Below are 24,648 nucleotides of genomic sequence, written 5' to 3'. Positions count from 1 at the left end.
AAATGAATAGACTGTAGGTGCTATAAACCTATGCATTTTTCAAGGACATGAGGGAATGATCGGTACATGAATCTGCTGTCCTGAAGTGATGTCTTTGGATTATAGGGGTCAAATATTTGGAAACGTCTCCTTTTTAGGAAAGCATATTAATATACCTCTAGCCCTCCAGCAAACACAATGGGCATGGGTCCCCCCCTCGCTGCTGTAATCCCCCCCCCACACACACACACACTCGTAGTGGTCACTCAGTCAACATCCCGGATACCTCCCGCTCAGGAAAGTAGCACAGCATAACTAAGTACATAAGTAAATATATTTACCTACCTCCATTGTATTGAGTCTTCTCTTCCTCCCAGCAGCCACTCAATTTGGGCAGCATAAAGTGTGCAGATGCTAAAAGGAAGAGAAGACCTGGTGCAATGGGAGAAGGTAAATATTTTTATACAACTCCATTGTGCTTACTCTGCAAGGTACACGCTAGGTACCTGCCTGCTAGGTGCATAAATGCCATTAGAGATCGTACACACCATTCACAGCTGAACTATGACGATATATGTGGATAAACTAGAGTTTATTGCCTTAAAATTACACTTTCGATGTATTATTCACATTTCTTCTAAGACAAAAATAAATGTACATAAAAATATCAATGTGGAGTATGAAAAGCATGTACTGTATTTTACAGAGACCTTTCCCTATTATCTCATCCCACTCTCTGGCAGGAAGGCTTGTATTGCACTGCCCAGCAATCTCTTGCAGGCCATCTGGGAGCTTGGAGAGGAGCGTGCTTTCTGGATCCATACAGGCCATGCAGCAGACCCCGCAGTGTACACATTTTGCATAGATCAGAGACTGGAGATTGGGAAAATGCAGGGATTTTGTCTTTTGCATAGCAATGATCCATCTGTAGGTAGTTTATCTGGTGTAATATGTAAATCTTGTTAAGTATGACCTCCTGAAAGGTGTCCTTCTTAACTGATTCAGACTTGATTTAATCCAAAAGATTAAGGTCACCATCTGCAGCTACATGTATTCACTTTCTGTTTCAGGTGTCATAAGGGATGTAATGTGTCGGACCTGTGAAATTTTCTTCACTGCTGTCTTTAGGAGTCGCTTTAAATCTCTGAAGGGTAATTCATCCCTAAATGAATTAGGTAATTCATCCCTAGAAATTAAAAAAATAAAACAGGAAAAATTAACTACGTCAGTGGATGTAGCATTCAGCATTTTCCATGTATTCCAGCAAGGTATATAAATTATGATGAAATAAATGAAGATTTGCCATAAAAAGAACATCATATTCAAGTGATATGCGTTTTGTCTGGAACATTAGAAGTATCTGCTTTGAGTAACCATGTTTAGAGTCCCCAAAAGACAAATAACTTACACTTACAGATTTATGTATCATGAAGGCAGCTAATATAGTATCATCACTGTTTCAATATAACAAACTTCTACATTGCATTCTTGCATTTGAACTATAGCATCAAACAAATGATCACATTTAAAGCGGACCTGAACTCAGAACTTCCTTTCTGCTCTAAAAGATAAGCAACAGCATAAACCTTTTAAAGAAAAACATTTTTTTTGTTACAGACTATACAAATCCTGCGATATATCTGCAGTGTGTCTACTTCCTGCTTTTATGGAAGCAGACTTATTATTATTATTATTATTTAGTATTTATATAGCGCCAACATCTTCCGCAGCTTTGTACAGAGAATATAGTCTTGTCACTAACTGTTCCTTTAGAGGAGCTCACAATCTAATCCCTACCATAGTCATATGTCTTATTTATGTATGTATCGTGTATTTACTGTAACCTAGGGCCAATTTAGGGGGGAAGTCAATTAACTTATCATTATGTTTTTGGGATGTGGGAGGAAACCAGAGTGCCCAGAAGAAACCCACACAGACACAGGGAGAACATACAAACTCCTTGCAGATGTTGACCTGGCTGGTATTCGAACCCGGGGACCCAGCGCTACAAGGCGAGAGCGCTAACCACTACGCCACCGTGCTGCCCGTGCTTATTGTTAACTTCCTGTGTTTACCAGTTAGCTGCTCTGCCGTAGCAGCCAGCTGACACAGCTGAGAGATCAGGTTACTCTGGTGATTACACTGGTGATTAGTCACAGATGAGGGAGAATTAGACAGGCTTAAAGGGATACTGTAGGGGGGTCGGGGGAAAATGAGTTGAACTTACCCGGGGCTTCTAACGGTCCCCCGCAGACATCCTGTGTCGGCGCAGCCACTCACCGATGCTCCGGCCCCACATCCGGTTCACTTCTGGAATTTCAGACTTTAAAGTCTGAAAACCACTGCGCCTGCGTTGCCGTGTCCTCGATCCCGCTGATGTCATCAAGAGCGCACAGCGCAGGCCCAGTATGGTCTGTGTCTGCGCAGTACACTCCTGGTGACATCAGCGGGAGCGAGGACACGGGCGTGCAGGCGCAGTGGTTTTCTGACTTTAAAGTAAGAAATTCCAGAAGTGAACTGGAGGCGGGGCCGTAGCATCGTTGAGTGGCTGCGCCAACACAGGATGTCTGCGGGGGACCATTAGAAGCCCCGGGTAAGTTCAGCTCATTTTCCCCCGACCCCCCTACAGTATCCCTTTAACTCTCTAAATAAATACAGGTGCATTTCTCTGTGTTTTCATTCTGTCCTATGCAAGAGTTCAGGTCCACTTTAAAGATGTTGAACCGTTTAAATCAGTTCCATAAAAACTTTCTTAACTAGCAAGCAATCAAAAATAATAATATGGACTGGCAATGGTCATTCACCTTGCCCATGTATTTTAGTATACAAAAACATAATTTACTATAATATATATTTAAAATTAGCTTTTCTTTGCATCATTTAATTTTGTATCCTCTTTAGAAATAAGCATAGTAATAACTGCCTAAAAAGTGTAGTTGAAATGGTCAAGTGATTTTTACTAATAAACAAAAAAAAAAAACCCCACAAGCTTTCATGCAGTGAAATTAATCTTGATTTTCTTTCAGTGAGCATATTATTATTTTGGATTACTTTCTGATATTTATAGCTCCAGAATCATCCATGGCATAGCAGAAATATTCTTCACTGCTACTTGTCACATAGCTTTAAATATATGTTGTTTTCTTAATTTATCTTAAAATAGAAAGAAACATTGGCAGTCCTAATTCACATTATTCATTTATGGATCAAAGCAGAAAGATATTATTACATTGAACACTACAGAACACTGATTCCCAGCCATTCTGATAGGGCTGGTTCACACGGACGTTTTGCTGGCATTAAAAGCGGTGTTTTAAAAGTAATGTTTTTAGGTATGTATTGCAGTCCCATGCAAGTGAATGGGAGCATTTAGTATAAGCTTTTGCAGGCTTTCATGAAAGCCTGGCAGTTGATCCCACCATCTTGTTTTGTCTCAAAAGCAACATACATCTCCTAGAAGGCGTTTGCGGTTGCTAGCATTGCATTTGTAAGCCAGCAAAGGCTACTGAAACCAATGAAAGCCCTTTCCCTATATTTCCTGCAAAAGCCACCAAAAGCCCAGAAAACACAACGCTCTCCTGAAAGCCATTAAAAGCCTTCAAAAGCTCATCAAGTTACACGTCACTTAAGTTTTTCTTTATGTGAGATGTCAGAAAAATGATTGATAATCCCTATCTGTGGGTATGATCTATAAATTGAACAAACATAAATTCCCCCAAAAATGCCCCAAGAATTGTACAGTGAAATTTCACTGTGTTTGCTTCAAAACTCCAATGAGCTGCAGGGCAATAAAAAGTATACATATTGTTGGATGTTTGATCGGAACACAATTAAGGGCCCATTCACACTTGAACGTTTTGCTGGCGATTTAGGCAAAATGCTCAAACTCTAGCGCTTTTCAATGCGCTAGGGTAATAAAAGTGTATGGGCCCGTTCTCATTTGGGCGATTTGCGCTAATCGCCGCAAATCGCCCAAAAATGCTAAACGCAAATGCGTAGCCTGCACCATTTTCAGGCGATTTCCTGGTGATCGCATTTTAGTGCTATAGAAGCGCAAAACGCGTTAATCGCCAAAAAACGCCACAGCAAAATGCTAGCAAAATCGCTAGCGTTTTGCGATCAGCAAGTGTGAATGGGCCCTTAAGGACATCTGAAGTGAGAGGGATATGGAAGCTGACATATGTATTTTCTTTTAAACAATACCAGTTGCCTGGCGTCCTGCTGATCTTTCAGGCATCAGTGTTTGAATCACTCACTCTCACTCATTCTCTACAAAGTGTCAAAACCAGTCAAACCTCAATTCAACATCAGATCTGCATGCTTGTTTTGAGTGTATAGCAAAACGTACTAGGAGCAGAGGATCATCAAGGCAGGCAGGAAATGTGCATTGTTTGAAAGAAAATAAATGGATTCTCCATATCTTTTTCACTTCAGGTGTCCTTTAAAGTGTACCAGAGACTAAAAAAAAAAGTTATACATACCTGGGGCTTCCTTCATCCCCCTTCAAGCTGTTCACTCCGTCGCTGTCCTCCTGGGTCACCTCGTTCCTCCACTAGCCGGCCCGGTAATTCCTCCAATTGGGTTGAGTCAGCACATGCACAGTGCAGCTGTGCAGGCTCAGAATGCTCCGGCAACAGGAGCACAATGGGGCCCGCTCCTAGCCGGGCCACGCATGTGCAGTACGCCCCAAATGAAAGACTTGACGGGACGGCTATCAAAGGATCGAGGCAGCCAGAGAAGATGGCAAGGGAGCGAACAGCCTGAAAAAGGCAGGAGGAACACCCAGGTATGTACACTTTTCTTAATCCCCCATCTCAGGTTTCCTTTAAGTAATGGAGAACTAGAACCACTAAATTATAGTGTGGGCCTACAGAACCTATAGCCCCCCTTCTGAAAAACCACTGCAGACTTCAATATTATGTTCTTCAAACAAAAAAAAGGTTATCTCTTCCTTTCATGTGTGTTATATCTTTCATATGTCGTTAATCTAGTGAAGGTCAATAGGATGCAAATCTTCTGGGTTTATATTAAAATTGTATGCAACTTGAAATGAGGCCAAACAAATATAGTAGATGCAGTAATTATTTGGCTGAATTCCAAACTGCATGCAAACTATTTACTTCTCACCCCCATCCCTTATTCAAACCTTAAAGTGGACCTGAACTCTTGCACACGACTGAATAAATACATAGAGGAGTGCACCCTTTATGTATTTAGAGAGTTTAGCCTGTTTAATTAGCCCTCAATTGTATCTAATTACAAGTTGTAATCTGATCTCTCTCCTGTGTCACATGACTGCACTGCCTATGGCAAAGATGGCAGATAAAGCCATTTTAAAGCACTGAAGGTTAAAGAGACACTGAAACAGAAAAAAAATAATTATGATAAAAAGAATTAGTTGTGTAGTATGGATAATTACTAGAACAGTAGTAGCAAAGAAAATATTCTCATGTTTTTATTTTCAATTATATACCGTATATACTTGGATACAAGTCGACCTCGTGTATAAGTCGACCCCAAAATTTGACCCGCTTAAGTCGGTATTTTTCAATGTTTTAAGTATAAGTCGGCCCACGAAAGTTGATGGCTGCAGGTGGGGACTAGGAGGGTTACTGGTTCTGCATTTGGGGACCAGAAGTAATGTCTGCACTTGGAAACTAGGAGAGGTTAATAGCTAACTCCCCAGTTGCAGCCAGCACCTGCCCAGCATTGAACCCCTGAGCCCTGTATGGCTGTAGCTGTGTCCTCCCTTCTGTGTGCCTTGTGATTCCTTAATTTGCCCACCTGTAGACCCCTCTCCCCCCCCCTCCCAACCTGAGTTCCCTGTATGCAGAGTGCACATTGCAGCACAGCAGGCATACATTCCTAGGGCAGAGTTTCCCCTCAAACCTTCTCTCCCTTCCCAGCCGCTGTGCTGCCTCCCTGTCTCTCTAGCTCTGAGTGCCCGCTGCCCTCTCCCTACGGATGCCCGCCTCTCTCTTCCTGTTACGTGAATTCAGTGTAAGCCGGGCTGACATACATTACCTAATCCCCCGCTGCGCGCTGTGTCCTCTGATCTCCTCTTCGCTGATGCTGGTAAGCGTACTATAGCGTCTCTCCCGCTTCCGGTACCATGTGACAAACATGGTACCGGAAACGGGTGAGACGCTATAGTACGCTTACCGGCATCAGCGAAGAGGAGATCAGAGGACACAGCGCGCAGCGGGGGATTAGGTAATGTATGTCAGCCCGGCTTACACTGAATTCACGTAACAGGGAGAGAGAGGCGGGCATCCGTAGGGAGAGGGCAGCGGGCACTCAGAGCTAGAGAGACAGGGAGGCAGCACAGCGGCTAGGAAGGGAGGGGAGGTTTGTTAGTGAAACTGGCCATAATTATTAGTAGGTGGAGGCAGAGAGGGAGGGAGAGCCAGAGAGGGGGCAGTTTAGTATAGCATAATTAAGAGAAAGAGGAGCTGGACCCCAGCTATAAGTTGGTAAATTTAGGACTGTCTCAAGTACAAGTCCACCCCCCCACTTTTACACTGTGAGTCAGTCCTAAATTTCTCGACTTATAGCCCAGGATATATGGTAGTTTTTTTTATAACATTGCATCATTCTCTAATATTTGCAGTTTACACACCACTCAGCATTCTAAATGATTTTACAGAGCAGGCTTGTGAACTTTTGAACTGTTCTCTCCAGAAAAAAAGCAATACTGTGCCAGACACTTGAGATAATAAGCTCCAGAAGTCAGAGCTCTCTGCGACTCTGAAAGTCGTGGAGCCCAATGGCTCTTTTGCATAGATAACAACTGGAGTTTAACTCTTCCTGTACTGGAAACAATATTATTATTATTATTATGTCTCGGCTCCTAATGTTTTATTTCTTAGCTGTACTACACATACAAAACATTATATCATAATTTTTTTTTTGCTTTAGTGTCTCTTTAATAATATGTCTGTTTACATGAAACAGGAAGTAGAAACAGTGCATATTTAGTTTAGGATTTGTATCAGCTGTAACAAAGAAATGTTTATAATTTTTTTTTGTTATTATGCTGTTGCGTATCTTTTAAGGCAGAGAGGACGTTCTAAGTTCAGGTTCATTTTAACACAAACTGAATACACTCTCACAACCAGAATAAACCAATACTTTTCAATGATAAAAATTGCCTGAAACACCTGTCTGTAAGTTGACCTATATATTTCTATTACGTTAAAGATAAGTTTAGTTGTAATATAAACCAGGAGCTCTGGATGTATGCCATCAGCATAAAGGAGTCATTTCATGGCTTCAGCCCTTTTTCTAAAGCGATGCATTGTGGGTGTTGCTCTTCAGACTCAAGGAAGGGAAAATCTGCAATTATCTTATGGTTTAAGAAGGCAGTACTGTATTATAAATGATCAAATGTAATTAACGTTTCAATCGCAGTTTATTTAGTATATCATCTTATGAGAGCCTAAGAAGGTGCAATTAGTAGTCTCTGTAGCAAGTTGCTAAGCAGTTGCTTCTAATGTTAACTAATGGAATTGTTAATAATTATGGGACACTAAAATGATCAGTAGCTACAGTACTGGATAACAGCAGCTACTTAGCAACCTGTCACAGAGACTAGTCACAGCTGCCAAGTCACTAGTCTAACATGGCCTTAAATTAGACCATTATCAGGCTTGGCACATTTCACATGTATGGAAGCAAGATTTTATTTCTCATTATTTCTTGCCATATATTCACAAATCTAGAAAGGGATTATTGATTTTAGATAAAACATGCCTGATACCCATTTGCATCTTGAACAAAAACCTTGCCAGTGCATTTAAGTTAGGTATTATTTCAGTTATATGGATTCCCCTTGTCATAGCTAAATCACTCACCGCTGCCAAAATGGATGAATCTAAAAGCAAATTCATCACTTCTCAATGGTTGTGAATCTTTTTATATAATGGCACATTGTGATACCATAAAGTAGCACAATGAATTTCTTGAGATCAAAAGATTTAACTCTTTTTGGACAAATGCTCCAATTAAAGTCAATAAGGTCACTTTATAACTGACAGAAACATTGTATTATTTCTGCATAAATACAAACATTTTTCTGTCCTCCAGAGTTATCTGAGATCTCCACTTCTCTCTGGCATAGATAGTGCAGGGCAGCATAAGAAAGACCGGCCTGGCTGCCAGTCATGAGTACAAGTATACAAGTAAACGCTGGCTGGTCCGGATGCGCCTCTTACTCAATGCCTGCTTTGTGTGTCCTCCCTGACTGTACTGAAGCCTGAGTTGCCTGTATTTTCTGCTGTAAGGGTAATGCTCTCATATGGTAGCAAATGCAAGCAACACAGGCTTCAATAAAGCTGGGGAGGACACACAACAAGGATTGAATAAGAGGCGCAGGAGACCGGCCGGTGTCTGGCTGTATACTCCTGTTCATGACAGGCAGCTGGGTCGGTCTATCATGCGCCACCGTGTAAATAAATGGTGATGGTTTCCATATTCATAAAGGAGTAATTGACTGATAGTTACTTCTTAGATAATCAAAATATGTACCCTTCTTTGGAACTGAAGAAAAACCACAGGCTTCAGATAACAGGGGTGTTTACTTCAAACACCCTGCTCACCTGTATGTGAAGATTGCCATGGGTGATCCACAAGTTCCTGGTGCCCTCCCCATTTTGGATGTTCCTGGGTCTCTTCAGCAAAATGCGACCTAGCCTGGTCTGCCCATGAAGCCAAGTGAGGCGACTTCCTCAGGAGGCAGAAGTCTGGGGGCATCACCAGGCAGAAACAAGAAGTGAAGAGAGTACCTGGCCAACCTATACTGGGACAACTGTATCTGGCTAACTTATACTGGGGGCAACTGTAGTAGCTACCAATACTGGGGGCACCTATACCTGGCTACCTACCTATACTGAGGGTGTTTTTTGGGGGGCTCACCGCAGCTGTAACATGCGGTGCAAATTGTCAGGTGTTGTGTGTTCATTCCAATTCGGAGGTTGGGGGAATCGCATCCTCACAAGCATGCCTTATGCAGCAAACAGTATAGACCTGGCCCTGAATGCGACCTAGTCACAGCAAAAAGTTGTGACAAAATGTAGATCAAGACATAATATGATGATTTGCAAACCATGTTTAATTGAAAGTATAGCAAAAACAACACAGCAGATTTTGAAAATGAGAAATATTAGTGTTATCTGAGATAATATATGCTGTTTTTATGCTGGCCACACATTTTTTAAAAAGCTGGCACGGGGCATGTGTACCTTGTTCTTGCTTTAGGTCTTCTCTTATTGGCACTGAAATCCTATCTCAGGGAACATTTCCTAAGTAGTAGCAATAGTAATTGCCAATGTTTCTAGTGAGTGACCGGTCTGGACTGCAAAGAGGGCATTTTAGAATCAGGACTCTTGCTACAGACCATTGTATTAAGTGCAAAAACAGTTTGGCATGGTCTGGCTAAAATAAACAAAGCCTTCCCTGAAAAATATGTAATCTGGATGGCATCATATATGCTCCAAAAGCTGTTTAGATCATTCACCAGTAATGGTGTCCTCCTAGGTATGCTAGATACCGATGTCATGTGCATAATGCAGTCCCTTACCATCACCCATGATGGCTTTAAAATTATGTTGCCCACTTTGTCTCTTGCATACAGAGATTTCTCTAGATTCTATGAATCAAACGTTAGATGCTGAACTCCCCTTTTTCTTTGTAATTGTATGCCGAGGAATGTTACTTCTAAATTGTAGCACTACTTGCAGTTGTAGTTTACCACTTTCCATGTTTATTTCTTATAGGCTCAGAGGCTTAGCCTCACTAGGATGCCCTTTTTATATTCATTCATGTTCCTGACCTTTTGTCATTTAAGATGATTAGGTGTGAAGTGTTTTTCCATGATTTTTTTTTTTTTTGCTGTCTTTTTTTACCTCAACACATTTTTTTAAACATGCTACCTGCATAAATAAATCAAAGTTAGCATATTTTCATAAAACAATAACATTTCTCAGTTTCAAAATCTAATATATCTGGCCCGATCCAATTCAGTTTTCTCTTAAGATTTCTCCTAGGAGATAATTTTTCATCGTCTGTTTAAAACAATGTTTCAGCACTCTGCAATTGAAAAACTGCCAACAAGTAGGTGAAAAGGTATTTCTGCTTTCTGGTTGCTTAAAAGACATTTTATTGATAAAATGTGAAAAATATCACCTTGGAGAAAACTTAGGAGAAAAAGTGAATTGGATTGGGCCCTTTGGCCCATGTGCAATTACCTGTATCTCCTGAGTTTTCTCCTAGAACTAGGTTATATTTTCACAACTTGTCTATAAAATTCTATATAAAGCTCCAGCAAGCAAGAAAATGGTCAGAATAATTTTGACAGTAATTGTTCACTTACTTTTTGGTACTTTTACTATTGCAAGTGTGCTAAAAAAATATTTAAAACGGAAGATGAAAAATGATCTCCTAGGAGAAATCTCAGTAGAAAAGTTAATTGCATATGAGCCATTGTCTTTTGTACTATTTTCAATTGCATATGGAGTTTCAGTGATTTTCAAATCACACCATTTTGCTTTTATTTAGCTTTCATACAGTGACCTAACTTCTTTAAAAATGGAGTAGTAGTTTTGAAGACCTGCGAGTGATGCAGCTTGGGCATATTTACCAACACAGGAGGTGAAAAACTTGTGTGCCATAAAACTATCCAAGTGTGGCTTCAACTAGGCTAAAATTCACTGCAGAGAACTAAAAAACATTTAAAATAGGGGAGGACACCAGGCAACTGCAGATCACTACACTTAGCTTTTCACAACATTGGTCTGAGCCTTTATTCAAGTGAATGGAGTTGTAGCTCTGCACCTTAAAGCAAACCTGAAGTGATAAAAACGTATGATATAATGCATTGTATGTGTAGTACGGATAAGGAATAGAACATTAAAATAGTCTCCTGCTTTTATTTCAGTTATATACCTTTTTTATTTTAATAACAAAGCATCATTCTGTCACAGTTGCATATTTAAAAGCACACTCAAGTATGCAATTAACTTTTTCTCCTAAGTTTTCTCCTACGTGATATGTTCACAACTTGTCATCATTAAAATGCATTTTAAACCACCAGCAAGTAAGAAAATATTCATAAATAATTTTGATACTATTTTTTACCTAATTTTTAGCACTTTGGCCCATATGCAATTAACTTTTTTTACCTGAGTTATCTCCTAGTAGATCATTTTCATCTTCTCTTTAAACTAAGTTTTCAACATTTTGAGATTTAAAAAGTACCCAGAAGTTGGTGAAAAAGTACTACCAAATTTATTTTAAGTATTTTCTTGCTTGTTGGTTGCTTAAAATGCATTTTATGACAAGTTCTGAAAATATCACTTAGGCAAAAACTCAGGAGAAAAAGTGAATTGCATATGGGTTTTTGGGCAATATGCAATTCACTTTTCTCCCGAGTTTTCTCCTAGGTGATATTTTTAAACTTGTCAATAAAATGCCCTTGAAGCCACCAGAAAGCAAGAAAATGCTCAAAATAATTTTGATAGTACTTTTTGGTCACCTACTTTTTGGTACTTTTTTAAAGTTGAAAAGTGCCGTAAAGTTATTTAAAATCAATGATGAAAAATGATCTCCTAAGAGAAAACTCAGGTGAAAAAGAGAATTGTATATGGCCCTTTGAGTGCAAAGTGCTAAAAAGTTATTTTAAAGATAAAAAGAATTGATGAAAAAATTATCACCTAGGTGAAAACTTGGGAGGAAAAGTCAATTGCCTTTTCTCTTTAGTTTTCTCCAAATTGATATTTTCACACCTTGACCCATATGCAATTCAGTTTTTCACCTGAGTTTTCTCCTAGGTGATATTTTAAAACTCGTCAATAAAATCCCTTTTAAACCACTAGCAAGCAAAAAAATAATCAAAGTATTCTTGATAGTAGTCTATATAGGTATGAACAGCGCTGAGAGTAGTAGTTGGATAATATAAGCTTTAATAGATTGTTATGGCCTGTATATATTCAGGATAGATTTCAAAGAACAAGGTCAAATGCTAAAAATACAGAATTTAAAATCTATAAAAAGTCTCACAGCATATAGCTAGAGTGCATATATTGCATACACGTACCCTGTGTGTGTTTAGGATTAATACTCAATCAAAAAAATCCCTATTCAAAGGTACAAAAAATATATAAGATCGGATAGCATGTAATTCAAATTCATACATTGCATACAGTTGTGTTATGAATGAAGTCTATATAGGTATGAACAACGCTGAGAGTAGTAATTGGATAATATAAGCTTTAATAGATTGTTATGGCTTGTATATATTCAGAATACATTTCAAGGCACAAGGTCAAATGCTAAAAATACAGAATTTAAAATCTATAAAAGGTTGCACCGCATATAGCTAGAGTGCATATAATGCATACACATACCCTGCGTATGTTTAGGATTAATATTCAATCAAAAAAAGATCACTATTCAAAAGTGCAAAATATATAAAATCGCATAGTACGTATTTCAAATGCATATATTGCATACAGCTAACTCGGTTGTTGTAAAAGTTGTAAAAGTTCACACCGCATTGGGAGTATTCACCATAAATTCTGTGACAAAGAATGCAATATTCAGTCAACATTTAACATTCAACCCCCATTCACTCCTGAGCCACCCAATGCTGTTTATGCACAAAAATGTGCTACCTAAATAAAAAGATAAAACTAAAAAAAAAAAAATTGTCAGAGAATTCTAGGACCAGGATGTCCGAAAACAGTGGGGGGGGTGTTTGGAGGGGGTTTCATTTGGGGCAGATGAATGATGGGTATTCTAGTGGTAGAGACTGAGTTTAGAGTACTCCTCGTGGTTGCGCTTCAATTGCGCTTGCGGCAATTCCGCTGGATGTAAATAATGGCGGATCACAAACTTGATGAACGGATCTTTTCCCCGATCAACGGGGGTACTCACGCTCCTGCAGCTGTCCAGGTGTACAGCAATTGGTGTCGTCCTGTGCAGGGCTCCAAATGTCCTTGTCCGCAATCCAGGTGCGTATCTTCCGCTGGTTGCAACGCTCCAGTTCCAGTGCAAGTGCTCCCTGACAGCGTGAGAGCCGTGCAGTGTGACAAGAGTCCTCCCGGGTCTGCCTAGACGCCGGTGGTATGCTTCCGGGGATGGATGGTGACGTCACCCTTCTAGCGTGTTCGCAAGCGTTGGATCTTCTGGTCTGCAGTACCTGATGGCCCTGCTCACACGCTATATCCCTCCAGCTGACGCATTTCTGCGGTCCCGGCCGCCTTTATCAAAGCTTAATGGAAGTATACCAGTGTCTCAGCAAATCCCGGATATATTGTCTTTTCTGGTCACATGTCCGGTCACATGTCTTTCCCATAATGCACTCCAGTCTTAAAGAGACAGTAGTCCTTTCTCTTCCTCAATCCCTTTGTATTAGTTCCATAGTTCTTTGTTTATGGAGGTAACTTAAACACCACTCAAAACGTGGTTTTGACACCATGCATAGGGGCATGAGGCCAGGTTATCACATATGTTGTAAGTTCAATTCCCCCCCGCTTGTACTTTGTCCCATCTTCAGTTTATATATTACACACACTGATTTATGCATGTGTCCCTACCAGCTCCAAGTCTTAGTGAGGAGGGTAGGAAGGAGGGGGAGGTTGGTGGGAGCGGGGGAAAGAAGTGTGGAGCAGTGGGGTAAAGGGGGGGGAGAGAGATTGGGGAGTGGTATGGGGATGGATTGATCAGGGGGTGGGGTACCAGGTGTGGGTGGCACCACAGAAGAGGAGGTGTGTATATAGAATGGAGGGCCCTGGGGTAGGGAGAGTGCCAGGTGTAAGTGGCGCCCCCAATGGAGGGAAATCCTGGTGTTATACCTAGGCATCGGATGGATCAGTGCATCGGTGGCTCCACCCCACTCATACTCACAGGAACCCAAACAACTCAAACTCCATGTTCAGTCCCTTTGGTGCCATGGAGTCTAGTTCAAAAATCCAGTATCCTTCCCTACAGGACATTTTTGAGATGTAATCGCCCCCCCTACTGTCCTTGGTCACAATTTCTAACCCCATAAATTTTGTATCCAGGACACTGCACTTGTGATGCCTTTTGTAGTGCTTAGAGAGTGGGTGGCCCCCGATCAATCCATCCCCATACCACTCCCCAATCTCTCTCCTCCCCCCTTTCCCCCACTGCTCCACACTCCTTTCCCTCGCTCCCACCCACCTCCCCCTCCTTCCTACCCTCCTCACTAAGACTTGGAGCTGGTAGGGACACATGCATAAATCAGCGTGTGTAATATATAAACCGAAGATGGGACAATGTACAAGCGGGGGGGAATTGAACTTACAACAATTGTGATAACCTGGCCTCATGCCCCTATGCATGTTTTGAGTGGTGTTTAAGTTACCTCAATAAACAAAGAACTATGGAACTAATACAAAGGAATTGAGGAAGAGAAAGGACTACTGTCTCTTTAAGACTGGAGTACATTATGGGAAAGACATGTGACCAGAAAAGACAATATATCCGAGATTTGCTGAGACACTGGTATACTTCCATTAAGCTTTGATAAAGGCGGCCGGGACTGCAGAAACGTGTCAGCTGGAGGGATATAGCGTGTGAGCAGGGCCATCAGGTACTGCAGACCAGAAGACCCAACGCATGCGAACACGCTAGAAGGGTGACGTCCTCTTTCATACCCGGAAGCATACCACCGGTGTCTAGGCAGACCCGGGAGGACTCTTGTCATACTGCACAGCTCTCACGCTGTCAGGGAGCACTTGCACTGGAACTGGAGCGCTGCAACCAGCGGAAGATATGCACCTGGATTGCGGACAAGGACATTTGGAGCCCCGCACAGGACGACACCAGTCGCTGTACACCTGGACAGCTGCAGGAGCGTGAGTACCCCCGTTGATCGGGGAAAAGATCCGTTCATCAAGTTTGTGATCCATCATTATTTACATCCGGCGGAATTGCCGCAAGCGCAATTGAAGCGCAACCACGAGGGGTACTCTAAACTCAGTCTCTACTACTAGAATACCCATCATTCATCTGCCCCCGCCCTTTTTTGGACATTTTGGTCCTAGAATTCTCTGACAATTTTTTTTTTTTTATTTAGGTAGCACATTTTTGTGCATAACAGGCATCGGGTGGCTCAGGAGTGAATGGGGGTTGAATGTTGAATGTTGACTGAATATTGCATTCTTTGTCAAATAATTTATGGTGAATACTCCCAATGCGGTGTGAACTTTTACAACTTTTACAACAACCGAGTTAGCTGTATGCAATATATGCATTTGAATTACGTACTATGCGATTTTATATATTTTGCACTTTTGAATAGTGATCTTTTTTTGATTGAATATTAATCCTAAACATACGCAGGGTATGTGTATGCATTATATGCACTCTAGCTATATGCGGTGCAACCTTTTATAGATTTTAAATTCTGTATTTTTAGCATTTGACCTTGTGCCTTGAAATTTATTCTGAATATATACAAGCCATAACAATCTATTAAAGCTTATATTATCCAATTACTACTCTCAGAGTTGTTCATACCTATATAGACTCCATTTATAACACAACTATATGCAATATATGGATTTGAATTACATGCTATGCGATTTTATATATTTTTTGTACCTTTGAATAGGGATTTTTTTGATTGAGTATTAATCCTAAACACACACAGGGTACGTGTATGCAATATATGCGATTTTATATATTTTGCACTTTTGAATAGTGACTTTTTTTGATTGAATATTAATCCTAAACATACGCAGGGTATGTGTATGCATTATATGCACTCTAGCTATATGCTGTGAGACTTTTTACAGATTTTAAACTCTGTATTTTTAGCATTTGACCTTGTGCTTTGAAATCTATCCTGAATATATACAGGCCATAACAATCTATTAAAGCTTATATTATCCAACTACTACTCTCAGCGCTGTTCATACCTATATAGACTCCATTTATAACACAACCAGAGGTGGTTGGGAACCCCTGGCCAGTGAACAGCAGCGGGTGAAAAGAACCACACTATCCCCATCTGTACTCCCATACCACCTAAGCGCCTCTCCACCTTTCTAATCTTGATAGTACTTTTTGCCTACTTTTTGGTACTTTTTTTTTCATTGCAAAATGCTAAAAAGTTATTTTAAATCAAAGATGAAAATATTTCTCCTAAGAGAAAACTCAGGTAAAAAAGTGAATTGCATATGGCCCCTTGTCAATAAAATGCTTTTTAAAACCCCAGCAAGCCAGAAAATATACAAAATAATTTTGATAGTACTATTTCTACTACTTTTGGTACTTTTTATAACTGTGAAATGCTGAAAAATTAATTTAAAAAGAACAATAAAAATTATCACCTAGGTGAAAACTTAAGAGGAAAAGGGAATTGCATATGGGCCTCTGTCTTTTAAACTATAAAACAAAGCAGAAATAATGACCCTTTAAACTTTCCTGCAGTAAAAACTTACCTCAATGTGTCTCTCATACTTTCTTTGCTGTTAAAGAGAGTCTGAAGCGAGAATAAATCTCGCTTCAGACCTCATATATAGCAGGGGCACATGTGCCCCTGCTAAACCGCCGCTATCCCGCGGCTTAACGGGGGTCCCTGATCCCCCAAATCCCCTCCGTAATGCGGGGGAGCGCTTCCTGTTTGGGGCAGGGCTAACCGCCGCAGCCCTGCCCCACGCGCGTCTGTCAGCGCGTATCTCCGCCTCTCCCCTGCCCCTCTCAGTCTTCCTTCACTGAGAGGGTTGGGTGAGAGGCGGCGATGTGCGGCTGATAGACGCGAATGGAGGCAGGGCTGCAGCCGTTAGCCCTGCCTCCAGGAGCGACCAAGCCTGCGACCAAGTGTCGCAGTGGGGGGTTTGGGGGTGAAGGGACCCCGTTAAGCGGCGCGTATGCGGCGGTTTAGCAGGGGCACACGTGCCCCTGCTAACTATGAGCTCTGAAGCGAGATTTATTCTCGCTTCAGAGTCTCTTTAAGTGCTTTAAAGAGAGACTGAAGTGAGTCTAATAGCATGCTATTACTGTAAAGCACCTTACATAGTGCTAAACCACCGCTATCCCACGGCAAAATGAGGGGTCTTTGCCCCCCAAATCCCCTCTGTAAACTCCTGAAGAGGCAGAGCTTAGCCCTGTAGCTCTGCCTCTCAGCACATCAATCCCCGCTCATCGCCGCCTCTCTCCCGCCGCTCTCCATCTGACTTCACAGAGAGGGTCGGGGGAGAGGCGGAGATCCGAGCGGCGATTGACGGGCATGGAGGCATATGACAGCAGAGCTATGTGAGCCAGTCAGGAGCCGATATTGGCTCCTGACTGTGAGATCACTGTGAGCCAATCACATTGGCATACATTGTTGGACTGAGTCAGGAGCCAATTAAAGCGGCTCCCGACTGGCGCACAGAGCTCTCCCGTCATAGCGATGGCATAGAGATGAGCCTGTGGTGATGGGAGAGCGGTGTGACCGGTGAGAGTGACAGGTATGTGCGACGATTCGTTGGTAAGCGTTGTTTGGTAGTACTAGCAGTCTCTGGTCCTTAAGGGGCGAGAGGCTACTGGTACGCGAGGGGTTAAAAACCTTAAAATAGACACAGCTACAATGTCATTCACTTGAATGGAGTTAATAAAGACAAAAACTGTGGCAATCTGGCCCCAATGTATAAAAAATGAAGCAAATGCCAGTATGGAGATACATTTTTGGATCTCAAGCAATGAATCTAACTTGTGTAGCCCAGGCCTACAGTAAACCATGATGAAACAATACCCAGTGTGTCAGCATCCACAAGCCAGGATGGTTGTACATTTTTAGAGAAAAAAGTTAAAGCATATGACAAAATATTTTTCCTGCTTGTATAAATATAAAGCATTGATAACATAAAGCATGATGAGAAGCATCATTACATCACAGCATATACGCTTATAATCAAATCCATAAGGGTCTGCCCAGCCTGTTGACCAGACCCCACAAAACTCTTCTTGCTGCATTATCTTATGAAACTATGAAAGCATAAAAAATGTGTTATAGGAATGGTTAAATGGCCTATTTGCAATGTTTTCTATCGGGTTGATGCCCTAAACTGTGGTAATATTGCTGTGCGCAGACAACATACGGCAATAATACCGCTACTACCGGCAGTATGTGCCACAAGTCGCGACCCACAGTACTTGAGTAGTGTGAAAACTGCTTCAGTAACGCGCGTTGCTAATGAGCTTTACCATTAGTAACACGCGTTACCTTAGCAACGCTCCCGCTATTCAAGTACCACAGGTCACGCTACAAACCTAACTCCATGGAAACTGGTGCTGATAGTAACGGTAATATTTGCGTGTGCTAAAGTGCATCAACCCCAATCTATCTATCCATGTAGCTTTATTTCATTACATAACGAGTTTTCAAAGATACTAGTCAACCGATCATAACCTGTTTAATATAAATATATATATATATATATATATATATATATTAGTGGTTTATAAATCATTAAAATTAATGTGCCTCTTGAATGATGATGAATTCAATTAATGCATTGTAAAAAAACATAGACCACCCATTTGATAACTGAAAACCTGTATTACGTTAAAGCATTTGATTATGAAAAATGATTGAAAAAAATAGACTTTTGCATGTTATGTTAACGCAACACCAGAAAGATGTGCCAGTAAAAGTACCAGAGGTAAGTCAGGTTCTACAACGTTTCATGTGGCACTTGAGGTATTGCAGATGCCTTCTACCCCATGCAGCCACTATAAAGTTGATAGAATCTGGCCTAGTCTTTCACTGTTTGCTGCAGGATGGGCCTGCAACATTGCAACTGAATTCCATTTTGTTTATTGTCCCACAGATTGAATCAACAATCATTCTTGTGCATTTAAAATTTTGCAATTTATGGAATGTCATAGAGTTATTCATTCAAATGTCAGACACTGATAGGTTATATATCCGACCCAATGTAGGATAAATTGATTTCTAAATTTAAAAAAGCTATGCTTGGACAATATAGCATGCTTCTAGAAGAGCCTTGCGTCAATATGCACATTTTTTTGTCTCCATTTAAACCCTTTGCTGAATTAGTTGTCGGGTTTCTTTCTGGATAGGTTACTCAGGTCAGCACAACAATAATAAATAAATAGTGGGAGCCTAAAAGGGAACTTGGAGTGAAAATAAAATGCTAAAATAAATAATATTATCTACAGAAATAATCCTAATGCTGGGAATACACAATCAGATTTTTCAGCAGATGTACTGTGCGATTGTTTTTCCAATCGATTTTCCAATTGTTCTTCCGATTTCCATTCACTTCTAAGAGAAATTGATCAGAAAAACAATTGAAAATCAGATCGGACATGTCTGCAATTATCTATCGAACCATCTATCTGCCAAAAAATCTCATGGTGTATTCTCAGCATAACTATTCCACTGGAGCCCCTTATATGTATTTTTATTTTCTGGGTTAATAGTCTAGGTCTGCAGATCTAACTGTTTCACTGACATGTTCTAGTTATTCAGTGCCCATGCAAAGTAGTGATGATTAACCGTTTAACGTTTTATCAGTTCCCTGCTGCCAACATATTTTTACAGCCATGCAAATCGCTTATGTCCTCTAATTAGTTATTAGGATGATGCATACTGCAGTAAAACTCACCCCACTGTACAGAAACTGGGATGTACAGATTTATAGTCCCTAGCTTATTAACCCTTACAGTAAAAAAAAAAAGCAAAAACAAAAAAGAATACATGTTCTATCAAGTTCTAAAATAGGTTTGTTACTGTATAGATACATATTTATCTCATTATGCTACATACCACTACAGGCAATGCATATCTAAAAAATTGGCAAATATTTGCAAGTCCTTTTTAGACAGAATTCTCATAACTGTTTTTTAAGATAGAGCCTTCCAGTATTTAGTTCTACAATCAGTACATTATACCAGTCTGTCAAAGGACAGCTTGCACCCGATTCAAGAGGTAGCTTGAGTAGAAATAAATAATTAAAATTTGCTATGATGTAAAGAAATACCTAGCGGGAATTTCTTGTCTTATATCTACAAATATGCTTACTGGCCAATCTCCAGTCTAGCAAACAAATAAAAAGGAAATTGAATATTTAACAATCTAAAATCCTTCTCTTACTAGCCTCAGAAGTGGATGGACAGCAGGTTCAATGGAGCAAGCACTGTTATTCTTGAGTTTCTGACATACAAAATGCATGCACAAGAGTTTCTGAAAAAATGGAGCAGAGGTTTCTGGAATTGAAAAAATCTGATTGGCCAAAAGTCTCAGTGTTACTGATTGTTCTCCACAATGCTTTACACCAGCACTCAGAATCTGCTCCTATGTTCTTTTCTCAGCTAACTGGATCTGCAAAGTTGAGCAAACAAGAAGAGACATTTTGGATGGTCAGTTTAAAGCACCAGCTCCTCACAATCGACTTCTTAAGAACAAGTTACATTTAACATACAATTGAATGACTTCCATTCTTCTGGTCAGTAGAATTTTCATTCCAAATGAGCTAACAATATTAGTTGTTTGTATTTTATATGCATTGTATACTAGTAGTGAGCTTAATTCCATAGATCCTGAAAACTGAGGTTGACTGGCAATCTTTTGGACTTGTTTAAGGGACTGGTGCTTTAATCAAGATAGGGTCTTCTCCAACATCCTTTTTTTCCATTGTACCCAGTGCTGTCATTTCCTTTGGATGGCAGGGTTGTATTTTGGCCAACAAGAAGACAATCAAGCTAGTACAAAGGGCAAATTAAACTCCTTCACTGAGAACTTCACGGTTAGTGCCAAACATTAAGGAGAAAAAGTGCAAATAGACCGCAGGAGAACTGCTTTGAGCATATGACACAGGTAGCATGTAATGTTATACATTTTCATGCATAACATTACCTCAGATATTCTTCCTTGCAAGTTGCTTTTCTGCTTTTCTTCTTTTGTAAGCGAATATCTCATCCTGCAGAAAACCATGACCCATTTGCCTGTGAACGATATCAAAATAGTGACGTAAAAAGGAAAAAAAATCAGTTAAGGAGAAAAGCAAGAGGACATCCTGCTCTGGAATGACATGGTCTCTCCGCTTACCCTGACTTCAACGCTGGAGGGACAGGTAACGGTTTTGTAAAACCTTCTTTTCCAACCAGCCAGAATGTCTCTTCAATACCTTTACCCTTATCCAAAAGAGACAAAGGACATAATTACCAGATTCTACCAAATTTGGGCTAAAAAGCCATTATTGCAGTTTTGAAGATACAGAGATACATTTTAATTTTTTTTAACCTAATCTTTCAGAAAAGACGGTGCCTTCAAACCTTTACAAAATCCATTCTGTCTAGACAGTAAGGAGTTTCTTTACATCCGGAGTTGGAAAATGTTGTATATTTGAATCTACAATTATGCAATTAGTTGGCACTCATTTAAAGGGAAGATCCAAGGTAAAAAAAAGTTCTACTTACCTGGGGTTTCCTTCAGCCCCTGGCAGCCGATATGTCCCTCATAGCAGCTCTAATCCCAGCTGGAGGCCCAGGGTCCCTTCCGTTGAATATGCCAACTTCACCTGGCTTAGAGAGTTCTGTGCAGAAGTACTGCACCTGCACAGAATATTCCAGACCACATGAGCACGATCACAGGCGGCGCAGTCGCGAGCTTGTGCAGGTGCAGAAGATGCCAACCTGGTGAGATTGACATCTCCAATGGAGGGGACCTCGGGCTACCGGTGGGGAGCGGAGCTGCGGTGAGGGACATATCGGCTGCCAGGGGCTGAGGAAGCCCCGGTAAGTAGTACTTTTTTTTTTTACTTTGGATCTTCCCTTTAAGGGAAGATATTACTCACAAACATCTTGGGTTTCTAAGCCAAACCTTTTCATTATCAGGGTAACAAGTTTAACTAGTTGTTATAGTTGTACTTTCACTTACAGTTTTTTCAGGCACTCATTATGTGGGCAATAGCACTAAGGTGATATACCCGTGCTAAAGAAACCTTATTGGTTTTTAAACTTAAGATTTTTGTGATGAATAAATTAATTTAAAGGAGTGTTTACTGAACTGTATAATTGTGGATTACTGTTATTGTTTGTGTCATCAGTCTAAAAACACACCGCACTAATATTTTAAATGTTACCATTTGATATAAGCTTTAGGCTTGCTATAAATCAGCGGTTCTAGATGTAAGCCTTTTTTTGGGGGCTAGTCCATTTCTCCATAGGGGATTCTTAGCATGGAATATATTTTTTATAAAGACACTCCTTGAAAAAGATTTATAAAAAGATGCTGGCTAGCCTTTGTGCTTGCTGCACACTTTTTTGGCAGTTGGATAGAACAACTGCCATTCACTAAATGATTTTGAAAATAAAGAAAACACTGATAATCCCCAACGAGGATGGGCTAGTCCAAAATCTGTTGGTTCTGTCATATTTCTACTACTTACTGTAAGCGACAACAACATAGGAGAAAAGTAATGTATGACTTATTTTACTCTGGAAGAAACGTACTTCTTATCCGTATGTTTACATATATTTTAAATGTTAAGATTTTCACGACAGTGGTCCTTTGAAGTTGCTCCTCACTGTGATGGAAAACGACAGTTACCGTACTTTCCCACTATTGGTGCATTCTAGGCTGCAGTCTGCTGTATCTGCTATCTCAGTTACAAATAATGGCACATAGTATTTCCCATACTCAGCTAACGATCTGTACATCAGCTCAGTATATGTTTTATTGGCGATCGCTCTCCTTTGCGTACAGTAAATAATGGCTTGCATGGAAAACTGTGCATGGTGAAGCCGCTATTTTTGCCGCTTATCATTATTTAGCATTTAAAAACGTTAAATATCATTTTTCCCTTAAAACTTTAAATATAATTTTGCATGAAATTACTAAATAAATCTAACAATGTTTAATGAATTAAGTTGTAAAAGTTATTTTCCGTTTTAATTCCTAAACACTATTTGTAATGGCTGATGGAGCTGAACTGTTCCTTTTTTAACACTGTACCCCAGGGTGATATCAGTAATGACATCTTGTTACTAACTTTATGTGTTGCAGCCATATGTAAGAAGTACTAAAGCATATATAGAGGACACAAAACATGTCTTGAATATATTGGGGGGTCTGCAGTGGGAAAGTGATTGGATACTATGTACCATGGATGTCTCCTCCCTATATACGATAATTAAACACGAGAAAGGACTGGAAGCAGTCAATTCCTATCTGGAAGAAGATGAAATGCTGTATGGAGAACAAAGATGTTTCATTCTTAGATCCATCAAGTTCATTTTGGAGCACAATTATTTTGATTATGGAGGGAGGTGGTACTTGCAGATTGGGGGGACAGCCATGGGGACCCGGTTCGCACCGGCATATGCTAACTTGTATATGTCCCATTGGGAAGAACAATATGTTTTTGGGGAAAAAGGTGGCGGTGCGAACCTGGTCCTCTGGCGTCGATTTATTGACGATGTGCTGTTAATTTGGAGAGGGGATGTGACATCTCTGGAAAAATATATTGAGTACCTAGGTAAAAATGACTGGGGAATTAAATTCACTGTGAATATCAGCACTAGTAGTGTGAACTTTTTGGATTTGGAACTATATGTGGAGGATGAGTTTTTGAAAACTAAGACTTTTCAGAAGACAGTAGATGTCAATAGTTATATTTTATACACCAGGGGCCATATGCAATTTGAGGAGATAAGAAGCTGAAAACATGCGAGCTTCTTATCTCCTCACATCGCTCAGGATTTACCGGCAAATTCAATTGCCAGTTTCACCTGAGCGATGTCCTTGTGTAAAGGAGCATAACTCAGGCGAATACTAGGTATTCGCCGAGCGATGCTCCTGTGTGGCCAGCGATGTGGAGCGAGGCATTTGTGCCGTGGAGCTGTCCTTCAGCACCACAACACTGCTGCCTCGCTCCCGGGAAGATGCATGCGCATGGTCGCAAGAGCCAGCGCATCGTTGCAAGGCTCGTACCCGCCGCCCGTCGCCTCCTGCCGCTTGTCGCTACCGCGGGACCTTCAGAGGATACATACCTCCATCGTTCCGGCTCGCCGCATGTCCCACGCCGCTCCTCCGCTCATCTCTGTGACTGTGAGTATTCTTGGAGCCGGCAAAGCATCTTTGAGTCTCCCGCCGGGGCTCCCCATTCCTCCACTAGGTGGCCCAATGAGAATCATCCTGATTCTAATTGGACCAATGAGAATCAGGATGATTCTCATTGGGCCACCTAGTGGACGAATGGGGAGCCCCGGCGGGATACTCAAAGATGCTTTGCCGGCTCCAAGAATACTCACAGTCACAGAGATGAGCGGAGGAGCGGCGTGGGACATGCGGCGAGACGGGAACGATGGAGGTATGTTTTTTTTGTTACATTTTAAATAGGTAAGGAGTCAAAGCTGACTCCTTTACCTATTTAAATCACTGGCATCTGGGGTTTCCTTAGTAAAGGAGGCTCCCAGATGCCAAAATCAGCCCGCTGACAGCAGCGATAGGTCTTTTCGCCTGCTCAGAGCAGGTGAACAGTTAGCACCTATGTTTGCCGGGAAGCATTGCTTCCCGGGGGGTGCAAAATGCAATTGCATGGGGGAAAGGAACTTGCTGGGCGATTATATCGCCCAAGCGAGTTCTTTTCCGCCCTGGAGGGTGTTAAATGCAATTGCAATAGGCGACCTTGC

General features: G+C 40.9%; 1 protein-coding gene across 4 annotated transcripts in view; it reads right to left on the bottom strand.

Moving 5' to 3' along the window:
* Nucleotides 1-552: 552 nt before the first annotated feature.
* Nucleotides 553-24,648, bottom strand: part of GUCY2F (guanylate cyclase 2F, retinal) — a 296,029-nt gene continuing 271,933 nt past the window's right edge. For 2 of the 4 annotated variants that reach the window (XM_068251134.1, XM_068251132.1), the window contains 2 exons: nucleotides 21,062-21,147; nucleotides 553-1,165 (listed from right to left, as the gene is read on the bottom strand). In XM_068251134.1, coding sequence (XP_068107235.1) covers nucleotides 1,024-1,165; nucleotides 21,062-21,147 — 228 coding nt within the window. In that variant the 3' untranslated portion in view covers nucleotides 553-1,023. Of the gene's footprint in view, nucleotides 1,166-20,004; nucleotides 20,336-20,869; nucleotides 20,959-21,061; nucleotides 21,148-24,648 lie in introns of those variants that run through there. The other 2 variants (XM_068251135.1, XM_068251136.1) reach the window with 2 other exon arrangements.

Source organism: Hyperolius riggenbachi, chromosome 8 (genome assembly GCF_040937935.1).
Source record: "Hyperolius riggenbachi isolate aHypRig1 chromosome 8, aHypRig1.pri, whole genome shotgun sequence".
NCBI lineage: Eukaryota > Metazoa > Chordata > Amphibia > Anura > Hyperoliidae > Hyperolius > Hyperolius riggenbachi.
The sequence above is the reverse complement of the archived record's forward strand: the minus strand, read 5'-3'. Positions and strand labels throughout refer to the sequence as shown.